The sequence below is a fragment of the Paracoccidioides brasiliensis genome, assembly GCF_000150735.1.
Source record: "Paracoccidioides brasiliensis Pb18 unplaced genomic scaffold supercont2.7, whole genome shotgun sequence".
Lineage (NCBI taxonomy): Eukaryota > Fungi > Ascomycota > Eurotiomycetes > Onygenales > Ajellomycetaceae > Paracoccidioides > Paracoccidioides brasiliensis.
In genome coordinates this window covers 15,912-34,023 of record NW_011371364.1, presented here as the reverse complement: position 1 = coordinate 34,023, position 18,112 = coordinate 15,912, and the positions used below count along the sequence as shown (strand labels likewise).

The following is an 18,112-nucleotide window of genomic DNA, read 5'->3' as shown; positions in this document are numbered from 1 at the left end:
TTTAACAACTTCGACAACGTCAACAACACTCCGGACCCCTGATATACCAACCTGTTTGAACAAACATTCCGTTTTTCTACTTGGTAGAGAGCACTGTATTTGTTGCTTGTTCAGTTCCAGCTTCTATCACTTCCTGCAGTTTCATCCAGAGGAGGCACGCTTTAGCAATGGCTCCCCCAACATCAGAGACGGCTTCTCCTATTGGAATTGCCAACGTAAGTTACATCAACCCCCGATTACTGGTGACTGCCTAACTGACCTGCCGGCGTTTATATAGCTCCCAAATCAACGGTATGCCTTGACATCTCCCATATCCCCTCGCGTGGGGTTCAATTGCGGGAGATTGGATATGCTGACAGAACTACAGGCACAAAATCGTCGCCAAACGGGGGGCTGCTTTCACTATTATGGTACAATTCGATCCCTCATCATTACTCCTGCTTTCGTCTATAGTAACGTGAGGTATAGGTTGCTGGAGAGTCCGGATTGGGCAAAACCACATTCATCAATACCCTCTTCTCGACCACTATCAAGAACTACGCCGACCACAAGCGTCGACATGCCAAGCAGGTCGATAAGACTGTGGAGATTGAGATTACAAAGGCTGAGCTGGAGGAGAAGTTTTTCAAAGGTATCAATTGCACCGGAAATGCTCTTTGTGTGAAGCCAGAGTTGCTAATTGATTATGTGTTCGATTTCCAGTTCGATTGACTGTCATCGACACCCCCGGCTTTGGTGACTATGTCAACAACCGCGACTCGTGGATGCCCATTATCGAGTTCCTTGATGACCAGCACGAATCCTACATGCTTCAGGAGCAGCAGCCCCGTCGTGTTGACAAGATTGATCTCCGGGTCCACGCCTGTCTGTACTTCATCAGGCCCACTGGCCATACCCTGAAACCTCTGGATATCGAGGTCATGAAACGTCTTAGCTCCCGTGTCAATTTGATCCCAGTCGTTGCCAAAGCCGATACTCTCAGCCCATCCGACCTTGCCCGATTCAAGCAGCGCGTAAGAATATCCTTGCACTCTCTCATAAACTGGTGCAGTGTTCGTCCAAGCTGATGATTATTTTGCAGATCCGCGGGGTTATCGAAGCACAAGGTATTAAAATCTATCAGCCACCCGTTGAAGAGGACGATGAGCACGCTGCTCAGCATGCCCGTAGCTTAATGGCTGCCATGCCATTCTCTGTCATTGGCTCCGAGAAAGATGTCAAGACCGGTGACGGCCGCATCGTCAAAGGGCGACAGTATGCTTGGGGTGTAGCTGAGGTCGAGAACGAAGAGCATTGTGATTTCAAGAAACTGCGTTCCATTCTTATCCGTACCCACATGCTTGATCTTATCCACACTACCGAAGAATCCCACTACGAGGCCTATCGTGCCCTGCAAATGGAGACCAGAAAGTTTGGCGAGGCACGTCCGAGGAAGCTTGACAACCCCAAGTTCAAGGAGGAAGAAGAGAACCTTAGAAAGCGGTTCACTGAACAAGTCAAAATCGAAGAACAGCGATTCAGACAGTGGGAGCAGAAGCTCATCTCGGAGAGAGATCGTCTCAACAAGGATTTGGAAAGCACTCATGCTGCGTATGTTCATCCTACTTCCATCAATTTTAGTTACGTCGTGCCCATTCTAACCTCGAACAGTATCAAGCAACTCGAGCAGGAGCTCGAGACAATGCAGGGATCTGCTGTTCGCAGTCATGGTCGCCGTTAGGTGTTGGATTGAGCATTTTGACGTTGTGTCTATTGCGCAGGAGATGGACGGGTTTCGAATGTAGTAGTTCTTCCTCCAGCCCTGGCCGGCCTGATCCAAAATTGTCGATCCGAACAATTCTCATTTTACATTTGGCAAGAAGGCGACTATTCTAGGATTGCTTTTCGTTTCTTTTCTCCTTTCTCTTTCTTCTCACGCTTGTTCCCTGTTTCGTTCACATCTCACTGGTACCTAGCGTATTCCCCTCTGAACCCGACAATAGTCTCCTCTGTTATATGTAGCGGTTTTTTTTTAGTACCTTATTTCCTGAAATATCCAGCTTTAATTCTACAAGACTTTTCTTATTTACAATTTTGTTCCTTGATTTAACTGGGTTGATTGTAATTCTATGGTGTCGTATCCCGCTAGCCGTTGCTCCTCTCACATTAGCCGTGCCCCTCTCCCGCGGGCCCAATACAAGCTTCAACAGCTCCGACCCACTAACTACATCACCACCAACTTGTACAAAGTCCAACAGAAAACAAACACCGCAGTAATCAGATGCCGCCAACTCAAAAATTCCCAACCTACCGCCTCCACACATTAAAAACTCACAATGGTACTCGTATAAAACCTGCATTTTAAACCATGTGCCCTCTCGATCACGCAATACACTCCAATAACCACCCTCCCAACCAACCTTAAGAGGAGAGAAAAAAATGCTAACAACCTCCCAGGCCCCGTAAACGCCATCTGCTTCTCCAGCTCCCCAGGCACATACCTCTTAACCGGCTCCTCAGACCGCTCAATCCATCTCTGCCGCGCCCTCCCACCCTCCTCCACCACCGTCCCCGCCACAACACCCATCACCACCAGTCCGATCCAACGGTACGCGAAGCATGGCTACTCCGTGCTCGACCTTGCGGTAACGGCGGACAATGCACGGTTTGCGAGTGTGGGTGGGGACAAGCAGGTGTTTTTATGGGATGTGGAGACGGGGACAACGGTGCGGAGATGGAGTGGGCATGATGCGCGGGTTGAGGCGGTCGAGTTTGGGGGAGAGATGGATACGATTGTTGCTAGTGGTAGGTCTTTTCTTCTTTGGGTGTTTTGAGGTTTCAAAAAGTATATCTATATCAAAAGATTGCGTGGGAGTTAGTTGGCTTAAGGAACTCTGGTGGAGGGTAGTGATGGGGAGACGAGAATTGGATCTCTCGAGGCGCAATCGAGATCAACGTATGTGATATCTACCTGGATACTGCATCAGGGAACCATTCGCGAAGCAGATTAAATATTACTTCTGGATTGGGTGGAAATATTTAGATTTTCTACCGTTCAAACACTCTAAAGATTATCGGCACCATACACCTCATTTACAATATCTTGCGAAAAAAATCCCCAACAAACCACCCATCAATTTGATATCTAAGCTCAAGTAACTAACAATCTCAAACCTCGGCACACAGGAAGTGCTGACACAACGCTAAGGCTTTGGGACACACGCTCCCTAACCTCAAAACCCATCCAAACTCTCTCCGAGGCCCACGACACCATCTCCTCCCTCTACGTCCACATGCCTACCGCCAGCATAATATCCGGCAGCTACGACGGGCGAATACGCAGCTACGATTTGCGCATGGGCGTGGTGAATGTGGACGTCATGGGCCACGAGATCACGAGCGTGCGCTGCTCTGAGGACGGCAATGCTGTGCTGGCCTCATGTCTGGATGGGTGGATTCGGATGGTTGATAGGACAGATGGAAGTGTGTTGAAGGCATTTGGGGGTGGGGGAACTCATGCTAGTGCTGTATCTGCTGAGCAAGAGGGAGCACTTGCAGGTGCTGCTGCTGGTGCTACTCCTGCTGCTGTCGAGGACGGAGGACCGCGATATGTCAACAGCTCGCTGCGGATAAGATCTTCGTTTGCGAAAGGGGATGCCGTGGTGTTTAGCGGTGGGGAGACGGATGAGAATCAGCATCCCGCTACCGTCGAGAGTCATGTGTTTGCGTGGGATGTCTTGTCGGGAGACGTCATTGCGAAAGTGAGTGTGGGCAGAGGGGTTAAGGCGGTCAGTTGCGTGGCGTGGAATGAGAAAGGAGGATGTTGGGCTGGTGGGTGTTCAGACGGTAAATTCTTCTCTCTCCGCCTTGTTGATATCGTGCGTTGGTCTGCTCTGTATGTCGGGATTTACGGCTACCCAAGGGGAGGCTTTTGATATCATCCGCTTTCTAACTCTAGTTTATGTTTAATAGGGACCGTGCAAGTTTTCGGATGACATTCACATTGCTATATGCTCTCTCGCTTTTCCATCCGTATTTTATCAATATCAATTCTTACGTTGTGATGACCAATATCATCATCTCACTATTTTCGTTCACCGTTTGCTCATCTTCCCTTCTATGAAACTTGGTCTCCAACCCAAAGTATTATCGTTCATGTATGTAGTTCCGTGTGGCAATGAGCTAGTCACTTTAATATATGATTCAAAATAATATCTAAAGCAGTGCTTCCTAGATATGGTCAAGTAAAACATAGAGAAAAGCTACATTCAATATTCTTCATGGATTATCACGCTGGTTGACAGTGGATGGTGGACGAAAGAGATGTCACATACTTTCTACTATCAACACTTCAGAGGAAAGACGGACTGGACGCCTGACGTTACCATTCTCTTTAGAGAGATTTAAACCAGATCGCAATGAGTCTGGTGAAATGAATGCGGAATGGAGGCGATAGTTGGGATGAGCCAAGATACACTGCGTACTTAATTGATACATAGATAGTTAGGTATATATATCCACATTTGTATAGTAATAGATCAGGGAGAGATTGGCATTCTCTTCATTAGGTATTTCAATGGCTTTAAATCAATCCTGCACATGAAGTTAATAGCAGATGCAGCGTCACAATTGAAAAAATATGTTAATTGGACACCCATAGTACTTTTATTTTTCCTTGTCCTCTGACCATGCTTTGCATGGCCCCCTTTATTTATTCAACAGGTTGCTCAAAGACACACTCCACATTTTTTTCCAACCCAAAATATATAGGAACCTAAATATATCTTTGCTCATCATCCATTTCATTCATTCTCTACCCACACTCATCAAGACAACAAGATATGTTCCATCCAACTCCCCCTCACAAACAATCATGATACAAGAAGAACGTCCTAAACTCAATTCGATTCCCCGCTCTCCGCATCCAACGACGCAATTGCCTTCTCCAACTCCCTCTCACCAACAATAACAGTCCCTGCCCTCGCGGTACTCAGGAAACTGATATCTACAACATCTGGGTACGAGGCGTCCGGGTCTCTAGGAAGCCGATAGAGCTGCTCCTGCTCCTGCTCCTGCTCCTGCTCCTGCTCCTGCTCCTGCTTCTGCTTCTGCTTCTGCTTCTGCTGCTGTTTCTGTTTCTGTTTCTGCTTCTGCTTCTGCTTCTGCGCCAGCAACAATGCTGATGCCTTCAACTTTGATCCGGCAGAGCCAATCGTCGGAATATCTATGCCACCACTCGCGCCCTCGTTTTCGCTGTCGCTGCTATGCGTATGTAGTCGGCTCTGCGTTGCAGTCGCCAGTCGACTAGCGACGCCACAAACGATACCGGTAGCTTCGAGTGGGAGATCGCGCAGGTCTAGCATGATAGGAATGAGGACGTCGACCTTTGAGCCTAGGAGGAGATTATTGCCGTCCTCGAGAGAATAGTCGCCATGCTGGTCATAGGAGATTGAGCAGATGGGGTCGAGAGAAAAGCGAGGCAGGAGGCGCTTTTCAAGCAAGATGGATGGGGAGGGATCGGTGGCGGTTAGGGTGAGTGAGAGAAAGCGGGGGTTATCGAGGATTAAGGTTGTGACGAGGCTGGGACGGAGGGTTGAGGTGGATGAGGGGTGGGGTGATGAATATTTGGCTGCGCATTGGACGATGCGGAGGGACTTGTCGACACGGGCGTGTATGTTGTGTTTTCGTAGGGAGGCAAAGGTTCGGGTTTGCAGTTCTGATAGACTTGATGGGGACGGGGTTTTTGTCGTCGATGGTTTTGTGTTTAGGGATGACTGGGAGCTCCGGTATTGTGGGTTATTACTACTGTTGACGAAAGCGTCTGTGGAGACTTCAAAGCTGAAGCCACGGTTCTCGAGAGCCTGGATTACATGACCTTTTGAACGCTGGGGGACGAGAATATAGTCGGAGAAATAGGTTGAGATGAAGAAGATTGATCTTTATTTTTATCAGATAAGAGAAGTCGTTAGGGGTTCAATTAGATATAAACTTACATCCCCGCCATTGCAAGAGGGCTGGTCAGCTCCAAAACTCTTTGACCTGCATCTAACCCCTGACCGTCAACTTGCATAGCGATGAAATCATCTTTACTTATAGAAACGTGGTTTGCCCTGGAGGGTTCATTTTTATTGAACTTTTCTGCTAGAGGCCGGAAATACAATTCAGCCAGCTCTCTCGAGCAAACAATCGAACATTCGACTGGAGTAATGGAAAAGTTAAAGAAGGCGGGTTTTTCAGGTTCGGAGATATTGAGGTCCAGCACGTCAAGTTCGTTCCGGTTTCTGTCTTCGATAGGGGGTAAATCGTGGAAGATAAGCTGCAGTATTGGCTTCAGAAAGAAAGTGTAGAAATCAATAGGAATGTGAATGAGTGCGAGGCGGTCGTTCTAAATCCCGATTTCCAATGTCAGTGATGCGGCTGGCTTTGCATAATCAAGACCAAAGATAGTACGGGCTAATTCCACGAAGATATTCCACATAGCGTTAGGCCAATGGTTCGCTCATTCCAAGATACAATAAGCATCGAGGGTGGTGCTCCTAGACGGGGGCAGAGGGGGAAAGTGGGATATTGGGAGGGAGGTCATGATATTCGACACGCCTGCAACTTACCAAGAACCGAACTTTAGCAGAGAAGAGAGACAGTGACCGGGACATGGTGACGACCATGTTTATGGTCTGATCACCCTGTCCGCTTAGGCTGGTACGTAGGGGGATGTGATTGAATTTCCAAGTCGTCTAAAGCTGCTCAAGGCTTGCGGGAGACATAGTCCAAAAAAGAGATTCGTCGGTCAAGATTTCTCAAACTATGACGATATATATATAGAGTAATATGGGTTCGTCCAGTTGAAAAAATCGTAGAAGCCCAGCTTTCAAATTGAAAGCCCTGCATTCAACTGAACGATGACAGGACAGCGTGACGGAGCGCTGGCGCAAGATGTCGTGGCAGTCCCGAGATGCTTCTCGGGACTGGGGCCAACCAGGACAGTGGAGTGATATCAGGATAAGACTGAAGAACCCAGCCCAAGAACTCAGGGCAATCGTTCCGAAATTTTTTAGATAACTCCTAAGCTCTTTTAGATTGGGGTAAATCTGCCCGGTTTGTCAAACTTCTTTAAACCGTGAATCGGGCTATTTGGATGACGCAGATGAAAACGGCCAGATTGAATTGAGACAGACAGTGCAACAACAAAGCAGCGGGAATAAACCATTAACAGTGAAAAGAAATGACCGCAGAAGAGGCAGTTGAGAGGAAAGGCAGTGAAAGCCAGAATGCCTCCAGATAAATGGAAATTTTGGTGCCGAAACCGAGCAAACCAAGCACCTATCTCCGCGGTCAGAATATACACGAACCAGCAGGGGAATATGCACAAAGGAGCTGTGTCCGATACGCAACTAGCAGAAAGAGGAAAAAGAAATAGATAGGGGAGAATACGTTAAGGCTTCAATAGCATATGCGAATATCCAAAAAAAACAAAAAAAAAAAAAAAAACAGTTCTCCTTTAGATTGGGAGAGGCTGACAGGTACTTAAATCAGCAAGATTAAATAATAGCCTGCAATTAAAAGAAGGGAAAAGCTTTCAATATCTATTTCCTTAACCCTTCTAATAGCACCTCTAGTCTGCTCTTGTGTTGGGTGCCAATTTTTTTTTTAGCTTCAGTTTCTGGGTTTTTATAGAGACTGTTGGGCTCTGAAGAATACGCCAATTGCCCAATGATCGAGCAAGTCCATCCAGGGTCCGGCGTTTCTTCCTAGTTGACGTCAAGAATGATATGGAGGGGAATGATTTTTACTTCCCCCTGCCACCCTTGCTTGCCACCGAACTTGGCGAGAGATGGACGCCACAGGTACAGGTTACGGCGGAAGCGAGATTGAAGGAGACGTTATACTGAGTGTATACGCGAAGGGGAGAGCGGGAGAAAAGACAGTTGGGGACCGGCAACAACACAACGCCGGAAGAGGACAGGAAGGCCGGAATAGTTGTATGAGCTGGTTGAGACGAATCAGAGGAGGAAGATTGAAGGAGATGACAATCCTTGATCTCTCAAACAGATGCAGACGCAGAGTCGGGATGGGAAATAAGATGGAATAGAGAGACTCGACTTTATTGCTCTTCTTCTCGTAGTGTAGGGAGTAAATATAATAGCATGCAGCAGGCCAAACTATATACGGGATGAACTCACCACTCGTTGGCTGTATGGTTGTAGACAGGTATTAACTATCCTCCCCGAAGGCCATGTCGCATAATAATAATAACAACAATAACAATAATGTTTCGTAGTTACAACTTGACTAACCGGTTCAGTTGGGTGTTGTGGGGAGAACTGCCGAAAGGTGGTCGATAGACGTGTGTGCGATGGGGAGGTCGGTCAGTAACAGTCAAGATGGACACAAGACATTGAGGAGCAGGACAAAACACCGATTCAAGCTCTGTGCATCGAACTATTAATTAAACATCTCGTTAAAAATAATAGGAATCCGAGCGCGCGCGCTGTGGCAATTTATTCCCAACTAAAGCTTCCGCTCCTACAACCACAAGCAACTAAAATTAAATGAAAATAAAAATAAAATAAATAATAAATAATAAATTAAAAAAAAAAAAAAAAAAAAAAAAAAAAACCTCTGTTTTCTCTTCGCGGGTTGCACAGGTGTTGGCTTTCGCACCGTTGGAGATGCGCGAGGGGACAGGGCGGGTGAGAGACAAGAGAGTTCCCGCAGGCAAACACCATGACAGACAGCTATATTCGACGGGTTCTTCTTTTATTTTACACCTTTAGCTCAAGCTCCCCCAGCTATCTTAACTTAGTGGAAACTACCCCAGAGTTTGTTGGCTGGGGGAGGACCCAGAAACCCATTTATGATTAATGGCATCATCAGGAAGCAGAACCGTGGTACACGGCCAAAGCCAAAGTTTTCACGCCAACCTGGGGGGGGGGAAGAAAAAGGCGTCTGTCTCCTTGTGGGCTATTTCTCCTCAGACCCCGCTCCTGTGTAGGCACGCCCATTCTCGTCCTTCGAAATTGCGTGGTGTGTGATGCTATCCTTGGAAAAGTTTCCGCAGGGAATGGCCTCAGACCATTGGAGGCACGCCGTCAATTTTTCACGCCCTGCTCGCCCGCCCGCCCAATGCGCGTCCCCGTGTTTCAGAGGCTCCAGCAGCAGCATATAAGCATATCGGCAGCAGCAGAGAGGAGACAAAAGGCCATTGTACCCGCGCTGAGCGCGAAGCATTTTTGAGGAGAGCGGGGAGAGGAGTACCTGGCCCACCAGAGTTCTTATTTGCTGGTCCTAGAGGCCCCGGGAGTTGTTTTAGAAGCTTTAGTCAACTCACAGGAAACCCACCCCCTGTGCATTGGTGTAGATATTTGGGGGGATGGAGCCTAAAGTCTCCTAAAGTCTGTCCTTGTTTTCCGGATGATCATCGTTCTCTGGCGAGAGCGAAATAAAAAAAAAAATTAAATTAAAAATAAAAAAGAATAAAGAAAGAAAATGCGGGGAAAATGGGATAGTGAACCAATGCAAAATCAATCCTTCTTCTGTTCCCGACAGAGATAGGCGGGGGGATGCGCCATACTTCTCTCTCGTCGACGATAAGGCATGGGACGAGAAAGTTTTGTCAGATAACTAAAGCCTACACTAATTTCGGTGGAGCCAACCGCCTGACGGTTTCAGTCTCACAAGGCTGCGCAGCTGAACGGGGACTCAAGGCCCGAGTCTGGTGTCGGTGCTTAGGGCGAAATAAAGATGGGGGAACTGGAATCATTGTTGAGTAATATATGGATGGAATGGTTTAACTCACTGAGCTACCAAGGTTTGCCCACAGCTGTTTAGCTAGTTGATCAACGATTCCGAGATCGGTGCCGGCCGTTCATGAGAAACTTGCGTCATCATACCGCTTCGAACTATTCGGCAGCGAGCGAATTCAGGTGCCCAAACCTCCTGTGCATCCCAGGTTCAACTGCTAACTGGTTTCCTCTACTCCGTAAACCAACTGCGGTCTGTAACACCCAACCCCCCACTCAGATATCACCGTCCCTCCAATTCCCTGGCTTTTGACGGCCAGCCATCCTTACGCTTATCAGCCACTTCCGTCATTTAGTTGCATCTTCTCCAGAAACAAGCGAGATAGAGTTATTGTCTTGGAATTCTGACCCCACAAAGATCTTCCAGGAACTGTCCAAGTTTCGTCCTGCAGCTATATGTCCTTGGACGATACAACGAGCGGTTCAACTCGGAACAGAAGAGGGGCCTTTCCTGTGCCTAAGCATTTCAGTTGTCGCCCTTCAGCTCGGGGATGTGTTGAATGGTGTAGTTAACCATGGTTTTAATTAAATGCAATAACTAAATGCAACAATACAGCTCCTACACTGACCCCTAACTATGCTTCCCCCTCCAGGCGCGCACCCTGAAAGCCCTCTCCTGCAGCTCTCGCAGCTCTGCATCTCATTTCCGCATCTCGACATCGGCATTTTTGCGCCTGGAAGCGCACAGACTTGGTAAGAAGTAGTTTAACTAGCTAGTTAGTTACGCCAAACACCATGCCAAATCGTTGCTAAAGTTTTACATATTCACGTCCTTGTCTCCTTGCATTCCCGGGCATGCAAGGCATATTCGTTCCAGCCCGTTCAAAAACATTTAATATTGCAGTCAGAGGGGGAGGGGGAGGCTTCCTGTGTGATGTGCTTTTGCCTTTACATACGTACAACGCGCATATCCTACGTGTGTCGTCGTGTCAGCCCTTTTATGGACGGCTGCGAGAACCAGAACTCCACCCAACCGACTTAACAGAGATTATGCTCCGGGGGAAATTAATTAACACGAGTTGCTTTCCTTGGTGCCGCTGTATGTTATTGCATTTCCTCTGGGGTTGAACGATTAAATATTCAGTTTCAGCCTCTTTCTTTCTTTCTTGTGCGGATCTGGCTTGAGTTCCAATTTACTTCGACGTTTACATGTATATGTCATTCGAGAGTGTTCTTCTCATGTGTTCTTCTCATGTATTCGCCCCGTTCTGTGACAGGTAGAAACGGATCCAAGTTACTGCAGCGTTCCCCTTTTGGGTTCTCTGTGTTTCGTCTTTCAATATCCTGTCTAGTCAGAAGGATGGGATGATCTGCCCATGACAAGCACGCCAGACTGATATGGTATCCATCTCTGTACGGTTACGGTTCTTTTTATTTCTCAGAGAGAGATTTCCTAGTATATTCCCGACTCCGTTGATGCGTTCTTGAAGAAAAATTTTCGCTGGTTGACCGAGGCAAACGGGATCGATAAGCGTGCGTGCGGGGCATTAAATGGCATCCACAACACAACAGCGGGGCGGTGACGGGGTTCTGGTCAACAACGGGATCCTGGTTGAGAACGGGCGGTTCGTTTCTTTCCGCAAGACTCAACATATGGTAGAGTCAGTCTTCGGGATTGCTGGCTGATGTCCAGCATCTCCGCCTGCTCTCTCCGGCGTAACATTCATCTGCACAAAGGGCCTACGGATGGAGAACTACGTCAAGTCTTTCGATGCCACTTCATGACCTAAGTGGTATGCACGAATTGGAGGATACACTGTGGTAGCAAATGTGACAAGCCGTAGTAATGGATCTTTTCTCCAAGTCCGTAGTATATTTTTCTAGGAAGAGGGATAATGTACACGGTATAGCACCTGGAATAAAGAAGGGACCTATTTTACATACGTGAGCAACCTTGGAATGATAGAGAGTTCGTTCATCACCAACGAAGAAACGCACAACAAGAGCAATAATTCGACGTCTGATTTTTATTACAAAAAATAAAAATAAAAAACGTTCCCATATCATAATTGTATCACGCCCATGGCATGAAAGTATGTCATTGTCATAGCACATCACATCATCAAGATATATACACCCATCGATCCTAGTGAGCTGAAGAAACAAGAGTACCATATATATCCCTGCAATATTCCCACAGCAAAACAGACTTTTTTTGCCCTCTGCAATTCCATTGAAAAAAAAGAGCATGACAAAGAGTCAAGGAGAATCAATGCATATGCAACGACCGCAAACAATTCCATATCATATATCCTGTCAAGTAGCCATAGCGCCCTGGCCGCGATTCATACCCCTACCGCCGGCCCGTGGGGATCCACGACCGCCTCTCCCACGACCATTTCCCCGACGATCCAAGGACGACGGCGGAGGAACGTTGTTGTAAGGTCTCGGTCGGAAATTAGGGTTGTGATTCACAACATCTGCGTCTGGATCTGTTCTCTCCACCGAGACATAGCCGGCACGAGCCGGAGAACCAAATCCTTCACGTGGGGAGCCGCGTCCACGTTGAACATAGCCGTTTGGCTGCATGTTGTTGAAATTAGCACGACCGCCCCGTCCGCGGAAGCCATTTGGTTGTGGTTGGGACTGTTGCTGTTGTGGTGAGGCACTGTTTGGGTGAGTGCGAATCGGCAATGTTTGCTCCGACTGGCCGCGGCCATCACAGCCACGGAATCCTCCGTTGCCCCTAGGCCACGCACCTGGCTGTCCTACGACGGCACCGCGGAAACTGCCCCTTAGTGGCGGCGGGGTTCTAGCCTCTTTCAGCTGGCCTTTCCCATCTGGTCCGAGAGAAGCTCGGTATCCCTGGGAGGTGAGAGGCTGTTGCTGCTGTTGCTGTGATCTATTTTGTTCAGCTGAAGCACGGGTAACGGCGATAAGTTGCTTGTTGGTCAAGTTTAAGGCGGCCGATGCTGGAACGGTGGAGCCCCGGAATAGCGAACATCTGTCTCCCAGAGTTGTACCGCTCATGAAGGAGACGTCAAATACGATGTCAAGGAGCAGGGTACTGGAAGTCCTCATGAGACCAACGACAGTGCCTCTTGTGGCAATGGGGACCTTGCCAGACTCCTGCACATAGATCACCCTATCACCAAGAGAGAACGATTGGTTGCCAAGCCGATGTTCCGCATCGGATGGTTTCAATAAAGCATTCCTCGGCACGCCTCTCATCTTTTTGGGTTCTGGTTCTGGACGCGTACGGACGAGTTCATCTGCGGCGTGTTCAATGGATTTCACAAGATCTGAATCAAGTTGCTCCGCTTCCAATGGAACACGCTCGAAATTCTTCGCCTCGATAGACTTGAGCCACGCCTGAATCTCCTTGATTTTTGCAGATGCGATTTCGGCAGGATAGAAATCCGTAGCTTGGAAGCCATCACCTTGGGGTTTCCGTTGTATGCCTGCGATGAACTCGGGAAATTTGATCATGTACTGTTGGAGAAGGTTGGTCGCCTTTTCACTGAATTCCCACCCGGTCGGCCCACGGCGAGAGTATCCAAGTACCTTGAGCTTTTTCGCTTCGAATTTCAGGTTGAGGCCCAGGTTGATACGCTGACCATCCAAGATTACGGTGAACGAGGAAGTGATCTTGGCTAGTGTTAGTGGATTTAGATGTAGACTGCGAGCAATCGCGAACGATGGACTGTAAGGAGAAATCCTTTCAGCACTTCTGGTGAGATCACGACCAAATTCTGGCTCCTTGGCCTTGACCACAGAAACAAGACCACTCAATTTGCCATTTTCGTGTCCAGTAATATGTACCGGTGCACCGTAATTGTATTCACCCAAGAAGAAAGCCCTAGTTCCCTCGGGGAATTCCTCTTCAACCGGTAAAGCTTCGCGTTCGATAAAGCGGTTATCCTCACACATCACGCGGTCCACAACCAGCTGCAAAGCATAATCCGTTTCAATACCCGGAATATCAGCAAACTCCTTGACCGTAGCACCTTGGTCTGTCTTTATCAATCCTTTCAGCATCTGAACATGAACCATGGACTCGATTTCGCCAACTATCATACCAAGCCTTTTGCTGTAATATGACTCAATCTGCTCGGCCTTGCGCTTCCACTGATTCGCTTGGGAGGGCGTGTGGGGGATAGAAACGACATGCTGTTCACCGTCGACACACATGTAGTCGAAAAGTTCATCTGATACGCGAGTTACTTTGGCCTCTTGAAGGAAGGGGTAGCCAACATGGACTCGCTGACCCAGTTTCTGCTTCGCCAACTCAACGCTGGAGCGGTTTTCTGGCTCCGTAAGAGTGACGACCATGCTTTCATTACGACTTTCCTGTTGGAACACGGATACTCCATGGAAGCTTAGTTGACCGTGGTGCGGTAATGTTTTCAGGCTAGGAAATCCCGCCAATGCCTCATGTCCTAACTTGACCCCTTCCACTAGGCCAACAAAAGGTTCCAAACCATCCATTGTGGGAAGGTCGAACACATTTTCGATACAGTGACACCTGGCGATATCGGGAAACACGCCAACAAGCGAGCTGGGATAGATGTATTCGATATCTGGAGAATATGTGAATTTCAACGTAACGCCGAATTCATTTCTTGCTTTTTCTTCTGGTGTCAAAAGATGTTCTTTCGTCGCCATGGCCTTAAGCAAGCGTTTTTCCTCAATGAATGGAATTTTGACAACAGCTTCCCAGTCCATTTTTTTGCCATTCATATCAAGTTCGAAATCGCGGGGATAAAAGTCAATGATCGGGGATTCAGGAGATGTCATCAGCTCGTGGAAAGCAGCGGGGACGATTTGTTTGCTTCTATCAGGTAGAACACCCATTAACTGCTGGAAAGGGTGAAAAGGTTGTCCGAGATCGAAATTCATATCAGCTTTCAAACCAAGCTTGACATCAGATATCATCGGGGAATAGTGGTATTGATAGAACCAGGGCCACGAAGCTACTCCTCGATAATAGTAATAGAGCACCCACTGCAGACCTTGCACGTAGTTTTCGGTTAACTTGCGCATCTCCTCATGGTTATCCATCCCCCACCTGAATTTGGACTTGTAATAGTTGTTCTTCCACTCCTGGAACTTGCGTTCGTACTTCTTCTCAGCTGCCTGCTGAGCTTCTTCTGCCGTTGTTTCCTTCACCTTCGCATTTTCGTATCTTCTCATAACACGAAGAAGAGCAATCTGGCCCTCTTCCTCATTCTCGTCATCATCTTCCCCAGAGTTCCCGTTGGCTGGGTCCTCCTTGGATGGGAGCTGTACTCGTAGAAATCGATCTCCATGTTCGTTAGAGACTGTGGTCCATTGAAGATGCAAATCATCAGCCAGCTGCTCTACGAATTTGCGATCCCTTGCTGGTAGATTGGAGGAGAGGTCGAGAGGGACAGGTTTCCCTTGGTCATTAACTGGGTGATGTGAGACATATTTTTTAATTCGATTGAAAATCTGCTTCTGCGCCGGGGAAATCGTAAACTCTTTCGAGATTTGAGAGGGTTCTGGATTTCCTCTCTCTAACTCCCCGCACTTAATTTTGGATTTGATCCAGCGGGCATCCGAATATTCTGCTTCGAAGAAACGGAATTCAACATCGGATAGGGAATCAAGGAGAATCCCCAGTCGTTCCAAATTGATCGTTCCCTGCTCGTTAATATATCCTCCTAGTTTCGGTAAAACTTGTTTGTATATCTTGAACATCCAAGCCAGCGCACCCTCATTGATGTGCAAATTTGGAAGATTCGGCAAAAAGTCATTTCCAACAAAAAACGCCATCAGAATGAAATCATCGATAATCCGTTCCAGATCAAAAGGAAACTGCAAGGCATCCTCCTCCTCCAACTCCTGAAACTCCAGCTCTAGGTATTCCCTGACCATACAGAGATGCATGAGATAGAAATTCTGGTGCTCTAGCTCCTTGGACTTTTTCTGACTCTGTCTCCCAAACGTGACTTCTTCTCGAAGCAAGCAAAAATGGGGATCGTGACTCAACAGACCCAACATGATCAAATCAGCATCCAATCCGTATAAACAATGTCGTACATCTGGATGATACCCCGGCTGCGCCTTTGTCTGCCGGATATATTCCATGATCTTATGTTCTCCCTCGCCAGGAACCTCGTGGCCTGACAGAACGATCTCGACGCCCTGCCATTCCACATCCTCTGATACTTTCTTATTGATGAAATATTTCAGCTGCTGCGTCAGCTTCGCCATGAACTCGGTTCCTGGAGTTATACAATTGCTATCAAACGCTGCCTCCTTGGGCATTTCGATCCCCTGCTTAATCGCCTTCTCCTTTGCGACCTCAGCGTCATATGCGGTTCGGAATCTTCGGGCCCGTTGCTGGTTCATTTTCGCGCGGGGTGCGACTCCATCTATAGCCATAAAAAACAGCTTTTTCGGTTTGATCTTCCCATATAAATGTTCTATGTAGTTGAAAATCGCGATGAACATTTTATCCTCCGTCATGCGAAAAGTTGGTGAGTCCGAGTCCCTGTGGGTACAATTGTGGATAATACCATTCATATCGAGGTATAGACAGTCGAACTCCGGAATTCGGTTTTCTGCAATCAGCTGCGATATTGCAGGGTATCGCTCTGACATCCATCTGAAAAACTTAGGAACACCCATCCTTACGGCTTACAGGAAATGATAGAGAATAGGGAATAAAAACGAATATTGCGAAAGGGTGTGGCGTCGATAGACAATAAGAGAAGAAGCAAGAGGCAGCAACGAAATCAATCCTCATACAGGGAAATTTAAAACTGATAAAAGAACAAATAAGCTCTCCGAGCTCCGAACGAAGAGGAAAAACAGCAAAAAAGAAACGAGCAGTAAAGAAGAAACGAAGTTGTCAAACGTTGGGATTTTTCATCGTATTGCTGTTAAGTTGGGGCTATTTTTAGATCAGAGCAATTCGAGTAAGGACTGTTGAGTCACATGATATAACTTACATAAGTTGGGCCTGTTAACGTAACGTAACCAATCACTCAACTGGCCAGATCACTCAACTGGCCACCTCCCCACTGTACATTAAACAAATCTTTAAATTCCGCCACCACTATATTAAATTATCCATTAAAAAATTATATACAATTAAATCCTAGCTCTGCAAGCATCCAGGGGCTCTATGTCCAGTATTCCCACACTTGCTGCAGTGTGCTGGTGCTTGCTTTTTAGTGGGTTGATTTGAATCCTCCACTTCTCTATCCACCATCTGCTGAGCAGCCTGAGCAGTCTGAGCTCTAGCTAATCCTTCTTCTCCAGTCAGAATTCCTTCCTGATCTATGTAAACACAGCCTTGTCCTTGCTTGTGTTTCTGCTTCTCATTTGCAGCTTGTAAAGCCTTGTTCTCTTGAGTCAAAAATGCACCCCCATGCATAGCTAGTTGGCACCCCCGAACTAGTTGATCTAGAGCTTGGTTGGTAGGACTAGGCGGGCTTTGCGTACAATGCTTGATAAACTGCTTGAGCTTGTTGAATTGGCGTTCCAATTGGACAGCATTTCAGGGAGTCTTTGAGGTCCAGGAGGCCTGAGATTCATGAGATGTGCCTGGGGGACTTGGTGTATGTAGTTGATAATATAGATGTTCAAGAACCTCCTCTGCATTGAATGGCACTAAGCCTGTGGCTCTGAATCCATTCTTAATAGTCATATTCTTCAATGCCTCCTTCCTAGCAGCAGAATATAGTTCTAGGAATTCCTCCTTATCCACATGATTAATGTCAAGCCTTATGCCAGATTCAATCTGCTTGCAATATGTCTTCTTCAGAGGAACAAAGCAGCTCACATCTAGTGGCTGCAGCAGATGGGAAGAATGAGATGGCATATAGAGAGTTATAATAGCATTCTCTCTGCAGAATTGATCAAATTCAGCAGTGGCATAGCTCCCATGCTCATCCAGAATCAAGAGTCTATATCTTCCAACTGTATAAGCCTGAGTATGCTTGTTAAACACCTCTTTCAGTCATATTAGATCAAGCTGATCAGTGGTCCAGCCATTCTCACTAACCCCAATTACTCAATCTGCTGGCAGGTTTGTATACCATGAAGTCTGATATAGCTTGCCCTTGAGAATAATCATTGAAGGCAGACTCTGTCCTCTTGCATTGACTGACTCAATCACAGTCACCCATTCTCTATTTTCTGGCTGTATAAGAGATGCTTTTCCAGCTCTTTCTGACCTAGTGATCACTAAGGTTGTTGAAATAACCCTTATAAAAAAGCCAACATCATCAAAATTATATGTATCCTCAGTGTTAGGCTCAGCGTCCGACCGAGCCCGACCGAAGGCCGGTGCCCGGTTAGACCCGACGTCGGATTAAGCTCGGCGCCCGATTAGGCCTAATCCATATCACGTGACCACACGA

At 47.2% G+C, this 18,112-nt stretch overlaps 4 protein-coding genes across 4 annotated transcripts; 2 read left to right on the top strand and 2 right to left on the bottom strand.

The window, feature by feature from the left end:
• Nucleotides 1-167: 167 nt before the first annotated feature.
• Nucleotides 168-1,720, top strand: PADG_05714 (septin CDC12; the record flags this gene model as incomplete). Its single annotated transcript, XM_010763080.1, has 7 exons — nt 168-215; nt 278-291; nt 368-410; nt 469-631; nt 703-1,013; nt 1,082-1,590; nt 1,651-1,720. The coding sequence occupies 7 exons, from the start codon at nt 168-170 to the stop codon at nt 1,718-1,720; spliced, it is 1,158 nt and encodes a 385-aa protein (XP_010761382.1).
• Nucleotides 1,721-2,260: 540 nt separating this feature from the next.
• On the top strand, nt 2,261-3,914 carry PADG_05713 (uncharacterized protein; the record flags this gene model as incomplete). The annotated part of the gene is made up of 3 exons (XM_010762884.1): nt 2,261-2,324; nt 2,437-2,784; nt 3,166-3,914. 3 exons carry the CDS (start codon nt 2,261-2,263, stop codon nt 3,912-3,914), a joined length of 1,161 nt encoding a protein of 386 aa, XP_010761186.1.
• A 963-nt stretch (nt 3,915-4,877) lies between these two features.
• PADG_05712 (uncharacterized protein) lies at nt 4,878-6,632 on the bottom strand (the record flags this gene model as incomplete). The annotated part of the gene is made up of 3 exons (XM_010762883.1): nt 4,878-5,916; nt 5,973-6,364; nt 6,588-6,632. 3 exons carry the CDS (start codon nt 6,630-6,632, stop codon nt 4,878-4,880), a joined length of 1,476 nt encoding a protein of 491 aa, XP_010761185.1.
• A 5,403-nt stretch (nt 6,633-12,035) lies between these two features.
• PADG_05711 (chromatin-binding exonuclease XRN1) lies at nt 12,036-16,373 on the bottom strand (the record flags this gene model as incomplete). The annotated part of the gene is made up of 1 exon (XM_010763079.1): nt 12,036-16,373. The coding sequence occupies one exon, from the start codon at nt 16,371-16,373 to the stop codon at nt 12,036-12,038; it is 4,338 nt and encodes a 1,445-aa protein (XP_010761381.1).
• Nucleotides 16,374-18,112: the final 1,739 nt, after the last annotated feature.